The sequence below is a fragment of the Hypanus sabinus genome, chromosome 16 (assembly GCF_030144855.1).
Source record: "Hypanus sabinus isolate sHypSab1 chromosome 16, sHypSab1.hap1, whole genome shotgun sequence".
In the NCBI taxonomy this organism is placed as follows: domain Eukaryota; kingdom Metazoa; phylum Chordata; class Chondrichthyes; order Myliobatiformes; family Dasyatidae; genus Hypanus; species Hypanus sabinus.
In genome coordinates, this window is record NC_082721.1 from 68,996,281 (window position 1) to 69,016,347 (window position 20,067).

A 20,067-nucleotide genomic window follows, 5' to 3' on the forward strand; every position below is an offset into this window, starting at 1 on the left:
CTTGAACACCCAATGTGCAGAGAGAAGGGGAAAAGAAACTAAATGTGAAAACAATCAATTAAAGAGAGCAAGAGAGAGAGAGAGAGAGAGAGAGAGAGCCTGTGGCATGTTGAATACTGGGTGAACAAGCAGTCTTTGAAGTATTGCAAGCCTGTGTCTTTACCGTTGCTTTGCTCATGTTTGAGTGCTTAGTGGCAGGAGGGGGATTCATTGTTTGCTGCCACTTGTGCACGGGAGGGAGGGAGGGGAGCTGGGGGGGGGGTGGACTCTGGGGTTCTAACATTTGTCGTTCATTCTTTGGGGGCACTCCTCTGTTTTCGTGGATGGTTGCGAAGAAAAAGAGTTTCAGGATGTATATTGTATACATTTCTCTGACATCAAATGTACATTCGAAACCTTTGAGTAGCAAGCAAACAACATTCCAAATGAAAGTGAGTCCTCAGACACGAAGCTCAGAACAGCCACGGCAGGCCTCAGCCTCAATGCAATGAACAGCGAAGTAAATGTCGTGGAGCAGAGAGCAAAACCGCCACAACGTTTGCCTCTGGTCCTAACACCCTGCCTTTTCAATCCATCTGGCCCGCTTAAATCATCCAAACATTGGGCTGTTCCACACTCCAAGTCCCAGGCCCCATTGCATCGATACCTTCTGGGCCTGGACCCTACTGCCACGTTTTGGCGTACCTGACCTTTCCGAATTGGCCCGGCATTTAGATAGATCAAACCTTGCTCTTGGTTTAGGTGGACATGCTCCGAATCTGCCGCTCCCCCACTCCGACTTTGCTCTTCTCTGCTCAGCCTGACTTCACCTTGCATCCGCTCTCTTCAACTTTGCTCGCCTCTTCATCATTTACCATCAGTTGCTTTTGCAGAAGAAGTATCATTTATAATAAAGTATTTAGTTGCATTTCTTATTTTGTCAACCACCAGCAAGTTGGTGCTTGCCTTCAGCAGCGCCATGCTAAACCACACAGAGTTATAGAGGTTGAGCAGGGTTGGAACCTTTCTCATTTGAGCGTAGGAGAATGAGGGGTGAATACATGGAGGAGTATAAAATCATGAGGGCAAGGCACAGATAGGGCCAAAGAGCACCATCCTTTTGCCAGGGTTGGGGAACCAAGAACTAGAGGATCCAAGTTTAAGGTGAGAAGGTAGAGATTTAATAGGAACCTGAGGTGCAACTTTATTTTATTGCCCAGGGGGTAATCAGTGTTAAGGCAAGTACATTGAGAATATTTAAAATGTACTTGGGCAGATACATGGACAGGAACGGTTTAGAGCAGAAGTTCCCAACCTGGGATCCATGGACCCCCTTGGATAATGATAGGTATAAAAAGCTTAGATGGATATCGCTCACCTATATAGATGAATGGGACTAGTTTAGGTGGGTTTCTGGTCAGCATTGATGGCCCTTTTCCATGTTGTATGACTGTTGTTGTTCCTTTTCATGGCTTGTGGAGCATCGGGCAGCATTTTTTACCATTTCCGTAGCTTTTTGACTGATTTTTATGAGGTTGAGTGACTCGCTCGACACTCAACCCAGCATAAATGGAAAGTGTTCAAGAAACTGGCTGGATTCAAACTCAGGACCATTCTCCTTGAAGTCCAGTACTGATGCTGGTACAAAACCGGCCAGCTTTGTACCACTGTCACATGACCTGTGGGTGTCACGTGACATTAGTTTCATTTACTAAGTGTGACGTATCTATGGTCTTGTTTTGCTAGAAGTTTGTAGTTTCGATTCCTGTGGGTGTCACGTTTTGCTGGGAATCCATAGTTTCGTTTCTGTAAGCTTCACTTGATGACATATACCTATGGTATAAAAGGAGACGCAGTCGCTCGGTAAGGAGTCATTAAGGAATCGATGAGAAGAGAGAATGAGAGTGAAGATTGCAGGCTTTGAATGAACCCAAAGGACTGGCTTAGCCAGCACCACTCTGTGCATTTCGAATGTGACTGACATTTCGTATAATCCATTCGTGGATTGTACCACACACACTTTTGTTTAACCACTGCATGGTCTCGGGTGTTGTACGGTGACCATTTTGGTGAAATGAACATTCCCTATCAATTACTCTGTGAAATCTCGCTCTTCTTGGATTCTTTGGAAAAGGTACTCTGGGGCTGCAAACTATGGTAACTGTTATTATGTCTCTGCAAGATCGCTTCTCCGCTGTATTGTGAATCTCCAAGATCGTCTCTTTGTTGCATCGTGAATATACAAGTCTCTCCTCCCACTTATTTCATGAATCACCTGGACTTTCTAAACTGCCACTCTAAGACTGTGCTTGAGTAAGACTTTGTTAAGAATTGTTTTTAAGTTTGACTGTTTGGGAGCTATCGACGCATAATGCAATTAACTTCTAAGTTAGTCGTTTGTTTAATTTTCTATATTTCTGCATAAATGTTAATAAATTTAATTGTTTTGCAATAATTCCCCGACTCCATTCTACATCTATCGTTGCGGGTTTGTAACACCACTCTATGACTCCCCTTAACTGTGTCAAAAATATGCAACCTCAACAAACATGGATCAATTTTTTAAATTAAATTTTAATGTTTTTTTCCACACAATCAGTGAAATACAGAAGCAGTGAGGAAAATAAATTTAAGGCAATAAGGAAATGAAATGTATAAATATTACATCAAGCTGCCTTGCGATATCCACTGTTTAACAGTGCGTGGGTATCCAGCCAGGAGCCCTTGACAGCTTTATTTTATTTTAAACATTATTCTGTAAAGATGACCCAATATGTACAAATCAGCTCTAACACATACCGGACATTTATAAAATACTGATCTGTTCATTTAATATCACTTCAAGCCCCATAATCATAACTGGAGACGTGCTGTATAACATATTGTTGAGAGTAGATTTTCCCTGGTCCACTAATATAACATTGTGGTTCTATTTTTATGCTTGTTTCTATTTTTTCTAAAATTACTGAAGTCAAAAAAACCCTTCGGGTATTTTCCCCATTTGCCCCAGAGCGTCCCATCCAGCGTGCCTCCACCTGCACATCACTGTGTTGTTTATATGTACAAACTGTTAACGTGCAAAGGAGTGCAAGGGAAATTAATGAGTTTGACCTGCAGATTTTTTCTTCCCCCCTTCACCTGCAAGATTATTGTTCTCGGGGTTCAATTTCTTGCAGTGTGTGGAGCTGCTTATTGACTCATCACTCCCTTAGCAGTGATCCACACCTTTTGCAATGTTTCAACTACCTCAGCTGGGATTTAACCTCAGAGACTTTGCATACTTTTGGGACCCGTGCTTGAGGTTAGGTTGGATTCTCGCTGGGTATACTGCATCTGCTGCGGTGCAAACACGCCTTGATGCCTCCTCCTTGCCTGCTGGGTTCTGGGAGATATAGAGGAAGGAAGCTGAAGGCTGGAGAGTGTGCAGAAGAGGTTTACCAGGATGCTGCATGGATTAGAGGGCACGTGCTGTAACAAGAGGTTGGACAAACCTGGAGTGGCAGAGACTGAGGGGAGATCTTATAGAAGAATATAAGAATATGACAGATACAGTAGGCAGGCAGCATCTTTTTTCCAAGGGTTGAAATGTCTAATACCAAAGGTGAGAGGGATTTCGAAGGAGATGTGAGGGGCATAATTTTTGTTTTACACAGAGAATGGTAGGTGCCTGGAATGGTGGTAGAGGCAGATACATTAGAGACTTTTAAAGACAGGTTTAGATAAGAATGTGAAAATGAGAAAAATGGAAGGACATGGACATGGCAGAAAGAATCGGTTAAGTTGGCTATTTGATTACTAACTTAAGTCGGCACATCATTGTGATGAAAGGCCTTTTCCAGTGCTGTACTGTTCTATGTTCTATAATTGTTAATGAGAAATTTGAACATTAAGGCCACATTCAATCCCGCACTCAACATTCTACCAGATCACAGTCCTGTGATCATGGGATAATTTCTGCACTCAGATCAGTTGTTGGATTCATTTTGCGACAGGGTACAGTGGACTGGACAAGTACAATTTGTTTATTGAAGTTTGATTCAAATTTGTCTTCATCTTGTAAGGTACTCTGCTGCTGCAGCAAATATTTAATTTTCAAGGAATTTACACCCTGTGTATGCACATCTATAACAATAAACTTGAACTTATTGCTAGGCAAATGTCTTAAGACTTAATTGTGTCATGAAGATCAAGTTCAAAATCTTTAGCAATGGCAGATACGTTTGATATTGTTACCTAAACACCTTTACAAATAACACCATGAGTGAAATCTCATCATAGGTTCTTGTAATATAAACTTTGTAAAAATTGTCTTCATAGAAGAGTGACATTGAAAACTCAAGATGTGGAGCCAATCACAAGTTATTTATTAGCTGAGTTAACTGGCCACGGGAAACATCTTCACGGAGTGAGGCAAATGATGTGTGTGTCATGTGATATACTTAGCAAGCTTTCAGACTTCACTGGGAGCAGAAGATGCTGTATGTGCACACAACTTTGGTCAGAATACAGTGCATGTCTTCTTACATTACTGAAGGTGTGACCATAATCATATCATGATGACATCAAAAGATGGAATGTTAATTTAGGAAGCAATGATATATAATTGTAAATAATGTCCATACTTCTGCCATCTCTGAAGATCTATCCCGGACCCAACACGTTGATGCAAAAGCAGACTAGTGGCTATATTTCATCAGGAGTTTGAAGAGCTTTGGTATGTCACCAAAGGTTCTATCAAATTTCTACAGGTTGCCAAGGAGAGCATTCAAACTGGCTGCATCACCTTCTGGTATGGAAGTGGCACTCTACAGGATTGAAAAAACTTCATCGTGGACACTAGTCTCCCCAGCATCAAGGACACCTTCAAACTCAAAGAGTTGGCTTCCATTATTAAGGAGCCCTATCACCTAGGATGTGCTCTCATTACCACTATCAGAGAGGAGGTACGGGAACCTGAAGACACACATTCAGTACTCAACTACCTCACTATTTTTTCACTATTTATTTATTTTTAAAATGGACTGTATATTCCATATTGTAATTTATAGCTTTTTAATATATTGTCTTGTACTGCTGCTGCAAAGCAACAAATTTCACAGTAAATGTCAATGATATTCTAATTCTAATTTAGCTGAATTTTATTCACTTTTTTAAATGGCCTTTAATATTCCAAAAGCTGCTTAACTTCTTAAATTTATAAATTCCATATTTACTGGGGAATTTGTTTTATTGTGAGAACTTCAGAATCAAGATAGATTTAAGACAGAGTGCATCCTAACTAATTACAGCAACAGACAGAAGGTTGATCAGTCTTGGTCCTGTGATATTACAAGGACCAGCTAAGCACCAGAAATCTGAATGTGAAATTGAGCAGGAGAACCCAGTGCGTTTATCTAGATATTCATGAACGTTCAACCATCAGAACTTTTGAAAAGAGATTAATTTAGAACATAGAACATTACAGAACATGTCATATTATGCCCACTTTTTAATCTGCTTCATAATCAACCTAACCCATCCATCTTACATAGCCCTCCATTCCTCTTTCATCCACATGGCTAAGAGTTTCTAAAATATCCCTAATTTATTGAGTCAGATTAATTAAGTCTAAAAGTGAAACCAGTTAAAAAAAAACAGGAGGAGGGTGGTGGAGTGAGGAATATTAGAAATACCATTAGTAGGACTTTGATCCTCAAAAGATTGGAGAATTTGGACAAATGTGAAGGTGTTCTGAGACAAATAGATGACCTCGCTGAGGTGTGTATATATATATATATATAATAAGAGGCACAGATCGTCTCTACTTTTCTCAGGGTGGGAAATGTCAAATATTAGAGGGCTAAGTTTTAACATGAGAGGGGAAAAGATTCATGGATATCAACAAGGCGCTTTCTTTTATTCAGAGGCACCAGAAACACACTGCAAGCAGATGCAATTGCAATGTTTAAGAGCCATTAGACAGACACTTGAACAGGTGATGAATTGGGGGGCATGGCCCATGTGCAAGCAGATGTGCAGTGCAAATTGGCATGATGGTTAGCACAGACATTGTGGGCTGAAGGGTCTGTTCTTTTGTTGCACTGTTCTGTGAGATTACACCGGCACTCCTGGGCATTCCTTGAGCTCTACATTCCCACCCTCAGTAATGAATACAAATATCTGGGGGGGATGGGGTACACATGTCCTATCAATTACAACAAAACATGCTTCCTACTGATGCATGGCAATGTCTCTAAAGCTGCAATGACGTAGTGATAACATGTTCTGTCCTTCCATGGATATGACTACTTCTATGTAGATTTAACTTCTGAGTTTCATATTGCATGTGACCCCACCCATGTTCTTGAACTCTAGTGTTCCCAATCCCGATATGGCTCTAGTTCTGTCTGAACACCCTACCCACACACTTGCCTCATGTAGTTCCCATCCCCAACCTCGTCACCACGTGCATCTGTGCAAAAAGTGGTCAGCAAATAAAAGAGACGTAATATATAAGCTGTAGAAACTATTTACTTGGGCATGCTATGCTGGTGTGGTGACACTTGTGGGCTGCCCCCAGCACATCCTTGGGTGTGTTGGTTGCAAAGCACATATAACGCCGATCGCAGTATCTTTAGATCTGAATGTGATAAATAAACTTGAATCTTGAAATCAAAATTACCCCGCCCCCAATCCTGAGACTCTCCTCCCAAGTTTTAAACTGAAGAAGCAGTTATCCAGCCTATGAAGAATTTATAGTTTCTAAAAATGTTCACACAGAGACGGATCAGGAAGTTGTATGCAATTATGGTCACTGCAGTACAGGAAGGGCGTGGAGACATAGGAAAGGGTGCAGGACAGGTTCAGCAGGACGCTGCCTGGATCACAGAGTATAAGGAGGTTGGAGAAACTTGGATTGTTTGCCCCGGAATGTCAGAGGCTGAAGGGCAACCTAATAAAAATTATACAACTCTGAGAGTCAGAGGAAGGATAGACAGTCAGAATCTTTATCCCAGGGTAGAAATATTAAAAACTAAAGGACATGCATTGAGGTGGGAGGGGGAGTTTCTAAAGGAGTTGTGTGGGGTGGGGTTCTTTTTACGTAGAGAGTGGTGGGCCCAGGAGTGGGGTGGTGGTGTAAACAGATACGGTGGTGGTATTGAAGAAGCTGTTAAATAAATACATGAATGTTTCAGATTCAGGTTTAGAGATATAACACAGGAACAGAGCCTTCCAGCTCGAGTCCACACCACCCAATTACACCCATGTGACTAATTCACCTACTAACCTGTATACCTTTGGAATGTGGGAGGAAACCGGAATACCCAGAGACCTACACAGTCATTGGGAGAATATACGCACAAACTCCTTAGACTGTGGAGGAATTCAACCTGTGTCACTGGCACTGTAATAGTTTTACCCTAACCGCCATGCTACTGTGCCACCCCAGAATATTCAGGGAATATAGGAATACGGATCATGTGCAGGCAATAGTGATCTTGAGTTGCATTCTCCATAGTGTTTAGTATGGACACTGGGGGTCAGGGGTCTGTTCCTGTGCTGTCCTGTTCTGCACACTGTGGCCACTTTTTTTAGGTACACCTGCTCGTTAATGCAAATTTCTGTGGCAGCAACTTAATGTATAAAAGCAGGCAGATGTGCTGAAGAGGTTCAGTTGTTGTTCAGGCCAAAGATCAGAATGGGAGGAAATTGTTATCTAAGAATGGTGTGGTTAAAAGCAAACAATAACACCCAGTGAGCAGCAGTTCTGCGGGTGAAATCACTTTCTTATTGAGAGAGATCAGAGGAGAATGGCCAGACTGGTTTAAGCTCAAAGGACGGTAGAAGTAGCCATGCGATATGACAAATGTGCAGAAGAGCATCTCTGAACGCACAAACACATCAAACCTTGAAGTGGATGAGCTTCAGCAGTTGAAGACCACAAACAAACATTCAGTGGCCATTTTAATAGCTACAGGAGGCATCACTGACTGTATGTTAAGACTTGAGCACAGAAACAGGCCCTTCTGCCTACAATGCCTACTGATAAAGGCGTCAAATTAAACTAAACCTGTCAGCCTGTTCTATGTTTTTAAGCTCTTTTTTAAGCAGTTCCAAAGTGCATTTAGGAATATTCCATGCTGCAGGATCAGACAGCTTTCAACCTTGACTACAACCCCTGAAGATCACATGGAAGATAAATCACCACATAGGATTAATACGTGTTATCATAAACTCAAGTGATTCTGCAGATGCTGGAAATCTTGAGCAACTATAACTCAGCACGGCAGACCTAGTCGTGGAAGAAACTGTTGGTGTTTCAGGATGAAAGCCTTCATCAGAACTGGAAAAGAAATGGGGTAGAAACTAGAACAGGAAGGTGGGAGGAAGAGGGAGGATTACAAGATGGCAGCTGATAACTGAGGTGGGTAGGTGAGATGAAGTAAGGAGCTGGGAGGTGATAGATGGAAGAGGTAAAGGGTGAAGAAGAACAAATCTGATATAGGAGTTGACAGTGAATCATGGAAGAAAAGGAAATGGGAGGGGCACTGGAAGAAGGTGATGGGCTGGTGAAGAGGAGACAGGGGAAAGAGCTGAGTAAGAATTGTGAAACGAAAAAGCATAAAAGGGGGAAGAGGAGAGAAATGACCAGAAATTAGAGAAATGAATGTTCATGCTGTCATATTGGAGGCTACCCAGACAGACGCTGAGGGTGAGAGTGGCTTCATGACTGTAGAGAAGGCCATGGACCAACAGGATGGAATGAGAATGTGAAGTAGAATTGAAACGGCTGGCCTCCGGAAAACCAATACAGGGTTGATGCTTTCCTCAGTAGGGGTGCCTAGTGCCAAGGATCGCCACCTCGAATCAGCGATCAGCTGTTTAGAGAGGAGAGAGATTTTCACCCAGAGATGACTGGACGTGCACAGTTTCCATATCTCCCTTATTGTCTGACATACTCAGACACACTGAGAGCACAAGTTATAAGAAACCATCAAGGAGGTCTTTAATTCACAGCTCATATGGGATGGTTGTTGTTTGTGCAGTGTCCACATGATGCTGAAGATGGTGGTGACCTCAGGAGGGTTATGTGAGGCTTGGAGAAGGTGCAGCACAATCCAAACACCATTTCTGTGGTTCTCTTTCCTCAGATGCTCCCTGACCTTCTGAGTATTTACCTCAACTCTGATCTCATGCCAGCAACGTCACTAAGTGTCTCTTGTCGCCCAGCACTGCCTGTTTCCACCATGACTATCTACTGACGTCCCCCTCTAGCAAGTTCTGAACTTCCTCCCAACAGCTGCAAGGGGAACCCCTGAGTTTTATGCGGAAGATGTGGCCCAATGCTTTTCATCTCATTCCCACTGTCTGCTCTGTCCTCGGTCCCCTACACTCTTCCACAAAGCTCAGCAATACATCAAGAAACACTTCTGACCTCAGCACTTTACAGTCACCTGATAATAAGTTCAACAATTTTTTGTGTCTGCTTATCCCTCCTCTTCCTGACCCAAACTTTATTTCTTTCACAATCAGAAGAAAAGCTGGAAGTTCACAGCAGATCAGGTGGTATCCATAAAGAGAAAAAAGTTAACACATTTTCTCCTCAGATGCTGGCAGACCTGCTGAGCATTTCCAACATACCCTGCTTTTAACTCAGACTTCAGTAGCAGCTGTATTTTGCTTTGTATCAATAGTTGCATTGTGCCCAGTGGTGGCTCATGGTTGCTCCTGTCCAACTGAATAGATCATGATCAAAATCTGGATCAGATCCATAATTTCAAAGGTGCAACTGCAGGATTTTGCTGGATAATAATACCTGTATGTACTTCAAAAAAATTATTTATCAACTCTGTGACTCTATAAGTGCTAGCAAATGGGACTAACTTGGATAGGGCAGCGTAGGCCAGTTGGGCTGAAGGGTCTACTTTGGTGTTGTATGCTGTTCAGTGTGTGGAACTGAATGCAAATGGTATCAAGCTCACAGAAAAAAGACAACAGAGTGCAATCAACAACACAGATAGGGCTGGAAGAAACGATTCAAGCCAGCTGAAAATGTAAGTCGTAAAGCCTTAATGGTGTGTTCAGTATTTACCCTGAATTTACAAGGAAACCTCAGCTTCTTTTCACAGGGTTATTCGCATTATTGTCTATTGTGCACAGTGATGGGCAGGTAGGTGGCAGCTGCAGTTCAATGCTGACCGATTCAATACCTTCTAGCCAAGAAAAGTGTTTTAAATGTCTTATGTTTGAAGTTATTAATAATTTATCTTTCACAGAACTTTAGAACAACTGTATATATTAAATAGTAATAATTCACATTTTTTTTTTAAGAAACAGTACCTTTTTTCAAACCTACAGAATTACAGTATAACAGTGCAGATATGTTGCACTAACGCATCCAGGAAGTGTCATTACAGACAGCGACATTTTGCTTCAATGCATAATCATTGCAACTTTATGAAATAACACACAAGGGGAAAGTGGGGTGAGGGGGGAAAATTAGAACGAGAGCATCAAGCGAGTAATGTTCAACTTTGCATCGGGACACGATGAAGCACATGATACAGCCAAAACTATTGGGTGATGTGGAGGATTGAGCTCGCACACGGGAAGCAGGGCCATGGGGTGCAGTGGAAGTCACTGCATTGACTGGTGGCGAGGAAGATCTTGCTGTATACTGCATGAGAATGCTAAACAGAAACTGGAAAGGCTCTGTGGTGCATTCAGTCTTTACCCAAAACCCATAAGCAAACCTGCACCTCCAACAATCTTTTGCAATACTGCCAGAACCAGTACGTATAGCTTTAACATGTTACACATAGTGAAGACCATTTAAGTTTGGAGCAAAAAGTAATGGAAATACTCTACAGGGCAGGCAGCATCTAAACAGGTCATTGTCCTAGGCTCAGATGAAAGTACAGTTACCTGAAATGTAACCCCATGGAAGCTGCCTGACCTGCAAGGTATTTTGAGAACTTTTGTCTTGCATTAAGAAATGTTTTTCATACACTCAACCGACAGGCTGTGATCTGCTGCACTCGAGCTGACACATTAAAAAATAAATACTTCTGTTGCTTTTGACTACGGATATAGTTGGAGGTGTAACCATTCCTATCCCAAATGTCTGCCGCCCACAACCACAAAAATACTGAGTGAAATCTAGAATGAGACAGAGTTTCTCTTGCAACACTGCAGGATGGGAATAGCGTTTGAGTTACAGAAGGCTTTAGTATTGATCTGGAGAAAGAAATTCTGTTGTCTGGGAGAGTGGAGGGATTTAAGTTCAGTTGATGAAATGTTTCTAAATTAATAACAAGCATCAGTAATGACAATTTTCTGTGTTCTATACCCGCGAGGAGAAATAGCTAACTACATCATTATTGGCCTGATTGATCAATCTATAGTTGATTCAAACCACAGCAGTGTTAATCCTCACTGAAATGTCCCAGCTACATTGAGGGATAGGCAATTAATGCTGGTGTTGTCAACACCACCCACACCACAGCGATAAATAAGGTCTATAATAGCCAAGGGCACAAAGTGCAAGAGAAGGGGTGTAAAATCGATAATACAGCACAGAAATTTGCCAGGTTTCTAACTCCACAAGCCTACCCTTCATTCCACTCTGGCTTCCACCTCATGCTCCCCGTGAGAGTAAGTACTACAGCTGGATTAAGAGGGTCCTTTTGTAGATCACTAAAGTCAGAGAAGAACTTAGCATATTTATTTTCCCCATTTGGCCTTGGGTGATATTTTAATTCTTGCAGGAGGTCACAGTAGAGTGATCAGTAGGGTAGTACAGCAGCTGGCGTGACATAATTACAGCAAAGAGCATTGGAGTTTGGTGTTCAATTCTCTGCTGTCTGTAAGGAGTTTGTACATACTCCCTTCGACCATGTGGGTTTCCTCTGGGTGCCTCACAGTCCAAAGATGTACTGGTTGGTAGGTTAATTTGTCATTGTAAATTGTACTGTGATTAGGCTAGGGTTAAATAGGTAGGATACTGGGTGGTGTTGCTCGTTGGGCCAGAAGAGATTGTCTTGTGCTATATCTCTAAATAAGAAAAGCAGAAAACCATACACGGCTGGGGCTGAGCAAGGGGCCACAGGTGTCCACAAGAAGAACGGAGAGGTCATAACTGAATGACCACACCGATACGACGAATTAAGAAAGCAAAGGAAGGTTTGCCTGACTGTAGCTGTTACATCTCGCTCTCTCTCTCTCTCTCTCTCTCTCTCTCTCCAACAAGACCCCATGAGTGGGGATAAAAGTGAGGACTGGGGAGACACACCAGGGGACACACTATTGAGCACTGCTTGAGTGTTGGAACCCACGTGAAGGTGTGGGGCATCGGGGACCGAACAAAGGATCGGTCAGTTTAACTCACAGTGTTATAGCAGGGCCGGAGGGGGCTTGTGTGTGTGTCCACTCATGCCAGAGTGACGAGTCCACCACAGAAGAACTGTCTAGCTGAAGGACAGAGGGGTCATACATGAATGGCCACAACACATCGACGGATCAAGAACATAAAGGAAGGTTTGGCTGACTGTGTGGGAGGTTTGCAGGACCACTGCCTCCAGATATTCTCACACACAAAGCAGTGAATGGGATAAAGGGTTTTGATTTGGTTTCGGCATCTTAGTGGCTGTTAACTTCAGGATAGGACACATAGCTAACCTACAAATTAGTTCTTCTCCAAATCGAAGAGGATGTGTCTTACTTAGACAGCTGATGCTAAACTAGCTGCCGGCTTTCCACACACAAAGGAAGCTAATGCTGGTAGGATGTAATGTGAAAGGATGATTTACTATCACCCCTTTGTGATAGCTTCTTCCTTGAAACACAATTGTTGTCATACACTCAGTGGCCAATTTATTGGGTTTACCTGCACACCTGCTTGCTAATGTAAACATCTAATCAGCCAATCATCTGGCAGCAACAATGCATAAAAGCCTGCAGACATGGTCAAGAGGTTCAGTTGTTGTTCAGATCAAACATCAGAATGGGGAAAGAAATGTGATCTAAGTGACTTTGACCGTGGAAGGATTATTGGTGCCAGATGGGGTGGTTTGTGGATCTCTGGAGCTGCTGATCTCCTGGGGTTTTCATATACAACAGTCTTTAGAGCTTACAGAGAATGGTGTAAAAAACATCCAGTAAGCAACGGTTCTGTGGGTGACCAGAGGAGAATGGTCAGATTGGTTTTAAGCTGACAGTAATTCAAGTAACCAAGTAACAGTGGTGTGAAGATCATCTCTGAATGCACAACATGGGCGGGCTACAGCTGCAGAAGACCACATAGGGTTCCACTCCTGTACCCAATAAAGTGGCCACTGAGTGTATCTTTGAATGGGACAGGACTTACAGAAGGGATTGCCATCTGCAGCAAGCTCTTAAATCGATAGCAGCCCAATGAAGTAAAAAAAATCAGCCCAGCCCTGACCTTCAGCTGAACATCTCAGCCAAGGCAAGAAGAAAGCTTCTCATCCAAATCCTCATTGTATCTATCATCCATTCCAGTGCATAATTTCACATAACACCTCTGTCCCAAAGAAATAGTGCATAGCATATTTGCAGCTGCTATTTCAACCAGAAAGGAAGTGACTAATTAAGATATCTGCTTTAGACTCAGAAATAAGAAAAAAAAAATCAGAATCGTTATGCAAAGATACCTGTTTTTGCTGTTTTGGACAAAAACTCTTTGTTGATTGCATTTGTTCTCAGTCACTTAAACATCATTGGTTCAAGAATATAGTCACAATTGCTTTCCCAGAGAACATCTAAAAATAGGTAATAAATGTCCGTACCCTAAAAAATTAACAAATAAAGCGCTGGGCAGAGCTGCAACAACAATACTGGACTCTAAAAACTTGATGGTGCTGTGACTGTTTTACAGGCAACAAAATACGCACCTAAAGGTCCAAATGCCCACTCCCTAGTGGCTGGTCAGCTCAACAGGCTACACTAACATTGAGTTCACTGGAAGAGTAAAGTGTGGGAATGGACATCTCAGTCCCTCTGCCATACTGAACGCAGCTGAGGCCAGCGTGTGTTGTTGCTTACCTCATTGTGAGGGAGCTATACTGTGCTTCCGCTGCAAGGCCTGCAACTCCAATGGAAGAGGCTACAGAGAGCAGTGGTTGCAGCCAGTTTCACTATGGGAACAGCTCTCTCCACCATGAACATCTACAAGAAATGACATCTTAGGAAGGTGACACCCATCGCTAAGTACACTCATCATCCGGGCCAATCTCTCTTCGCATCACTTCCATCAGGCAGAGGGTGCAGAAGCCTGAAGGCCTACACATCGGTGTTCAACAGTGCCTTCTTTCCCACTGCCACGAGGGTCCTGTACTGGTCTGAAAAATCCCAACACTAACTCGGACTATATCCATCAATTTGCATTGGTCCATTAAGTTTTTGTAAATTTATTTCAGTTTAAGTGTATGCAATGTATGTTGTATTTGTAATGTACTGCGTTGCTGCTCCAAAATAAATAATTTTTATGGTCTTTATACCCTGGGTACATATTCCTCTGACAATGAACCTGAGGCTTTGTGGTCTGCATGGTGCCCAGAGATGTCCCACTCTCAGAAGCTCTCAAGCAACTGGGGTTGCTCTAACTGAGACACAGAGTGAACAGTTCATACCGTGAGGTCTATAATGGTTCTCAGAAAAGCAATTGCATTGATCCTAATCTCCTCCTCCTTATTCTCCTGAAACCCTATGTTATTGTACCTCAACTTAATTCCCTTTCTTTCTTTTCGTTACTTGTTTTCGCCAAAAGTAACTTGGCAGTCGACAGCTGACCTGATGCACACCTTTAGGATGTTCGAGAAAACATGTAGGGGAAGCCCACACGGTCATGGGGTGAGCATGTAAACTTCACAGACAGCACCCAAGGTCAGGATGGAACCAGGGAAAGTACGGCTGCAAAGTGGCAGGCTCCATTGCTGTGGCCTTAATCCTGGCCAGGTGGCCCAGCTGCTCAACTCCATTGGCTGAACTTAGTGCTGACAGGAAGTGGGACAATTCCAATGGAACATCTACCTCTGGAAACCCCCTTACTCACGGTATCAAGTGACTCGATAATGAACTAGCAATTGAATCAACACTGGGCTTCGGGAGTGGTGTGAGAAGTGTATAGTGGGTGGAGAGAGAGGGAAACATAGAGACAGGGAATGTGGATGGAGAACGAAAGAGAAATAAGGAAGAGAAAATGTGAGAGAGAGAGAGAGAGGATATTGGAAAGGAAGAGTGGATAAGGAAAAGTGGAATTAAATAAGTGAGGAGAGTATTGAAGGATATTGGGAGAGGGAGAGAGGAAAAGTAGAAAGAAGGTGGAAAATAGTGCAAAATTATACAGTGTGGGAAAGGAGAGCAGGAGAGAAATTGTGGAGAGATTTGAGGGAGAGAGCCAGTTTGAAAAGGGGGGAAAGGAGGAGGAGGGGGAAGGGAGACCTTATTTGAGAACTGGGAAGGATTCTTATAAAAAGGCAGTTGATCCTTCAATAAATAATGAGCAGTAATGACGTTTTGCCTTGTCACACAATATCCCTGCAATATCCTCTTCCTCCGAGCTGTGTATTGCAAGGCTCAGTGGTGGCTGGGAACCGCTACAAACACTAGGGTCACTATCTGCAGTGCATAATTAAACTTTGCATTCAGCTAGAAACCTACTCTTCCCCAGCACTTAGACAATTCAAGTAAAATTTGAGAACATTCAAATAGAAATTGCTATTATTTCATCTAATGCCAGGATATAACTAAGTGCACTGTAATGACAATTTCATTAAACTAAATTAATCTCATAGCACAGCAGGACCATATTTGGCCCTTTCATTACACTGACTCTTTGACAGAGCTAACAAATTAGCTCCAATCCCCTGCTCTTTACCCCATGCTCTTGCACCTTTCACGCCTACATTTTTGTACCTAATTCCATTTTCAAAGTTTACTTAGTGCAAAATAATTAATTGTAGCATTTGGCTAGACTCGTGGAAAGGCACAGTAGAATTCAACCATTAAACCTTTAGCTACTTGCTGTGGCTACCACTGCAATGCATCGATGTTCATTTCTCTATGAGAGTATAACACCACACCATCATTCATTCACAAGGCCAATGCTCATTCCAGTGACTGGGATAACCAGCTATGTGTAACCAACATGTACAGAAGTCTTTCAGGACCTGTGACCTCTCCCCCACCCCTCACCCCTTGCTACATCCAACCGCGTCAGACTTAATTGGTCGTAAGAGTGAGTGATATTCTCAACATTTTCCAATGTAACAATTCAGCAGGCGGCTTTTAGCAGTGTTGGTTACTCCTTCTATCAGCTTGAGAGCATTGTCAGTAGTCCAAGTGTTTTTCTCACATCTTATGTACTTATCACGACAAGCAAGTGGCCAGTAGGCCGAGGAACACAATCCCATCAGCCAACGCCCCTTCATCTAATTCCGTTCAACATGTTCTCACTCTCATGCTCAACAACCTTCACTTCTGCGACTCAACGACACAAAGGGCCACTGTTTAAGCTGAGAGGTCACTCACACGGTCAGAGGGAGAAGTCAAGAGCACCTGAGGTCAGGGTCAAACCATGTCTCGGGGGCAGCCCCAGTGGGCCAAAGAAACAAACTGAGGTGGGGGGGGGAGGGTTTGGAAAATGGCAATTGTGTTTTTGTTGAGAGCCATTGGGACAGCAGCCCCAACCTTGCCTCACAGTCATCGGCAGCTAATATTATGCAGGTTTTTGGCAAGCTGGGTATTAACACGATGACTGTTTGGAGCATAAGCCACTGCCATAGCAACAGCAGGAACAGGCGAGGAGTTTTCTTCGCTCAACTAGTGCGATCAGAACTCTTGTTTGCTCTGGGAGTTCTCTCTACACCTATATAGTGGCATGCCATTTCACAAGGACCCGGCCCCACCTCGGAGTAAGCCGCCCGCGCTGTGGTTCTCTACTTCTCATCGCACTATGTGGACCTCCGGTCAACAGAACACATTGGGATTCATCATCCGGTTTAACAGTCAATGCCGGGCAACAGAAATAGCCATCAAAAGCCGGCCAGAGAAGTGCTATGGTACAGCTGTAACATGCATGAATGCTGTTGTTGAAACCAATCTGGTTCACTAGTGAAGGAAGTCCGTCATCCTTTCCCGGTCTGATCCATACAGGACAGTAGACATGGATGCAGCGTGCCTTCTGCAAGATTTTCGGAATCAGCCTGATGAGTCGCCGTTCAAGGGATAAAAGGAGGTGGCCAATAGTGCAGGCCTTACTAAAAAATCCCACATCGTGGCAATGAATACCCCTTCTCCTCCACAACATTTCTATATTAGAAAAGAGGGGTAATAACTGCCTCAAGCACATTAGCTATCTACTTTGCGTAGAAAAAGGAGGTTGTGTCCCTTTAAGAACACATGCAGCGCTGATTCCGAGCTTTTGGGTACTTCCTCAAGTCGAGAGGTGTTGATTAGGGTTAAATGCTAATTTGCAGCCAATTTACATAACTTCAATAAATTACTAACCCCTTTATACAAGAGCACTTCAGAATATTTAAGTATATGACATGTAAAAGCAGTTTAAGCATGTAATGCACTTAGCCAGTATACTTTATACACAAACATGCAGTCACGTGATGCTGATACACGAATTTTCTTTTTGAAACCTTTCACATTCTTTCGAGATATTCGTATTATTTTTTTCAACTGAATGGGCACCTTGGCAAATCAGAATCCTAGATTCTTAAGTGTTTTTTTTAAAATTCCCCCAGTTGTGTTGTTTACCTCAGGAAGTGTTTGATTTTATATAAACGCCCAGTTATTTGCAGGTGTTTTTTTTTAAAACATACACACACATACACACACACGTGCACACATACATGTGCACGCACGCACACACACGCACGCACTCACAGCCCTTACTAAAACTTTTGACGGTTTAGCGCTTTCTTTTCCAGGAGAGATGGGCACTCTGTGTCCTGTGTTGTTGCTGCAGATACTGGTTTAGGAACCGGTGCTGAGGGGGTTGTGGGGCTCCCCTGATGTTCAGCGAGTGTCTTTACGCTGTCCCCTGGCTTCCATCTCTCCACAGACGAGGGGGTCATGGGGATGGCCATTTTCACCGGCCCGAGTACACTCTTTGCCACTGTGGCCAAGTGGTTGACAAAGCTAGACTTATCTCCAGATGTCACCACTGCAGTCGAAGAGCCTGGCCCAGCTCCGCACGTGATGGAGGCTGGGGCCTTCTTGACCTTGCCCTCTGGGATGGTGTTACTCTCTGTGGAGGTTTCCAGGGCACCTTTGTGACAGTTGACGGGGGCACTTTTATCTGCAGCGTCTTGCTGTTTGGCTGGAGGAGGGAGGCGATCTGGAGGTAAGGCCTCGCTGCTCTCAAGCCCGCACGGTTCGTCAGCCGTCTCTTTGGTCTCGATTGCTGACCTCCTCTTATCTTTGCCATCATTGGCAGCTGCAGTCACGTCTGGAACAGCAGGGGTTTCAGTAGTTTCCCCCCTTTCCTTGGATCCTAGATGGGAGCCGCTTGCTGGAGATGCATCTTTGGCCTCCAACACAGGGTCCTTGTCCATCTGTATCGTGTATCCACCATCCCAGCTGGGGCAAATGGATTCCACAGGCTCAGTTTGCACTCCCTGGTGTCTCTTGCTGGGTAGGTCACCAGATGGCGTCTTCTTGGGCTGGAGGGGAGGAGTTTTGTCCAGGGATTTGCCAACGGTGTCAACGTGGACGGAAGGGGTCACGCTAACGTTGAGGCTGGCAATTATGGCACCTGGAGATGCCTTCGCCTCAGAGCGCGCTGTCAGCGTATCAGGGCGCAAGGCCTGTGGAGGTCCAGGGTGCTTGCCTGCACCCGCTGCTGGAACTGAGGAAGGAGGCATACCACTCCTTCCGCTCGGTGAACTGCAGGGTGTGGCCTTGTCCTGGCCTCTGTTTGCAGATGATGCGGTGGTCCCTTCCAAAGGAGGCTCAGAAATCTGGGGTTTCAGTGGACTGGAACTCTTCAGGGCAGGAGAGACGGTACAATCCCTCCCTGGGCTGACATCCACACCTTTTGCAACGTTGTTGGTCCCACCATGGACAGAAGGCACTGTAGACCAGGACCTCCTCGTTTCCTCTTTGACCCCTTCCTCATGATCACTCGTCTTAACTTCGAGCTCTTGTACAGGGTCAAGTCCTTCTCCCCGCTCTTGCCTGATGCTGGAGAATATATCTCGATCGATTAATGAAGACTCCTGTCTCCCCAGCTTCCTCACGGCCATCTGCCTAAAGGCTCCCACTTCGGCGCCGTCGGCCTTTGACCCCAGAACCTCGCCCTCCGACTCCGCCAGGCTCTGGAGGCTGAGTTCCGCGTGCAGTCCCTCCTTCCGGAAGTCCGCGTGGGAAGCCTCGAGGCTGTGCTTGCGTATCGCCAGCTTCTTCTCGGAGCCGAGAGGCATGGAGAGCTTCTCGGCGGACTGCACCCTCTTCAGCAGCGGGGAGCGGGGGGGCTCGGCGCTCTTGGGCCGCGGCCGGACCACCGGGGGCGAGGAATGGAGCTTGACGTGAAAGGTCTGGGTGGTGTTGGAGCTGCCCACCGTGTGGGAGGGCAGGGGGAAAGGGGGGTGCTGGGGCGAAGGGTGCGTGGGCGACGGCGTGTGGGCCAGGGGGGACAGTGGGATGTTGCCAGCCGACTTGCAGCGCGCCGAGCGGTACTGGCGTTGCAGCTTTGGGGACAGACCGTGGAGGCTGCTGGGTCGGATGTGGTGGGGGGTGGCTGGGGAATTCGGGACACTGGAACCCGGAGAGCTGCTTTGAGATGAGTTACCTCCTCCACCTCCTGCAGAGATAAGAATACACAGTCTCAACATATAAACTCAGACACATAATCTTGTTTTGTGATTAAAACAACTTGCAATTTTACTTTCAGGTTTAAAAATTAAAGTGATTAGCTTTACTTTGTCACATATACTTTGGACCGTACAGTGAACTGTGTTGTTTTGCATACTGGGGGTAGCCCGTATCTCTCACCAGACTCCCAGCACCAACATAGTGTGCCCACAACTTACTAACCGGAACGTGTTTGGACTGTGGGAGGAATCCCAAACAGTCACA

The 20,067-nt window shown here is 44.4% G+C and overlaps 1 protein-coding gene across 1 annotated transcript in view; it reads right to left on the minus strand.

Annotated features, from left to right (window-relative positions):
* Window positions 1–2,540: 2,540 nt before the first annotated feature.
* The window catches only part of LOC132406413 (microtubule-associated serine/threonine-protein kinase 1-like), a 180,377-nt gene continuing 162,850 nt past the window's right edge, over window positions 2,541–20,067 (minus strand). Inside the window, exon 26 of the mRNA XM_059992053.1 lies at window positions 2,541–19,792. Within this exon, the coding sequence (XP_059848036.1) occupies window positions 17,883–19,792 (1,910 nt within the window). The 3' untranslated portion in view covers window positions 2,541–17,882. The remainder of the gene's footprint in view (window positions 19,793–20,067) is intronic.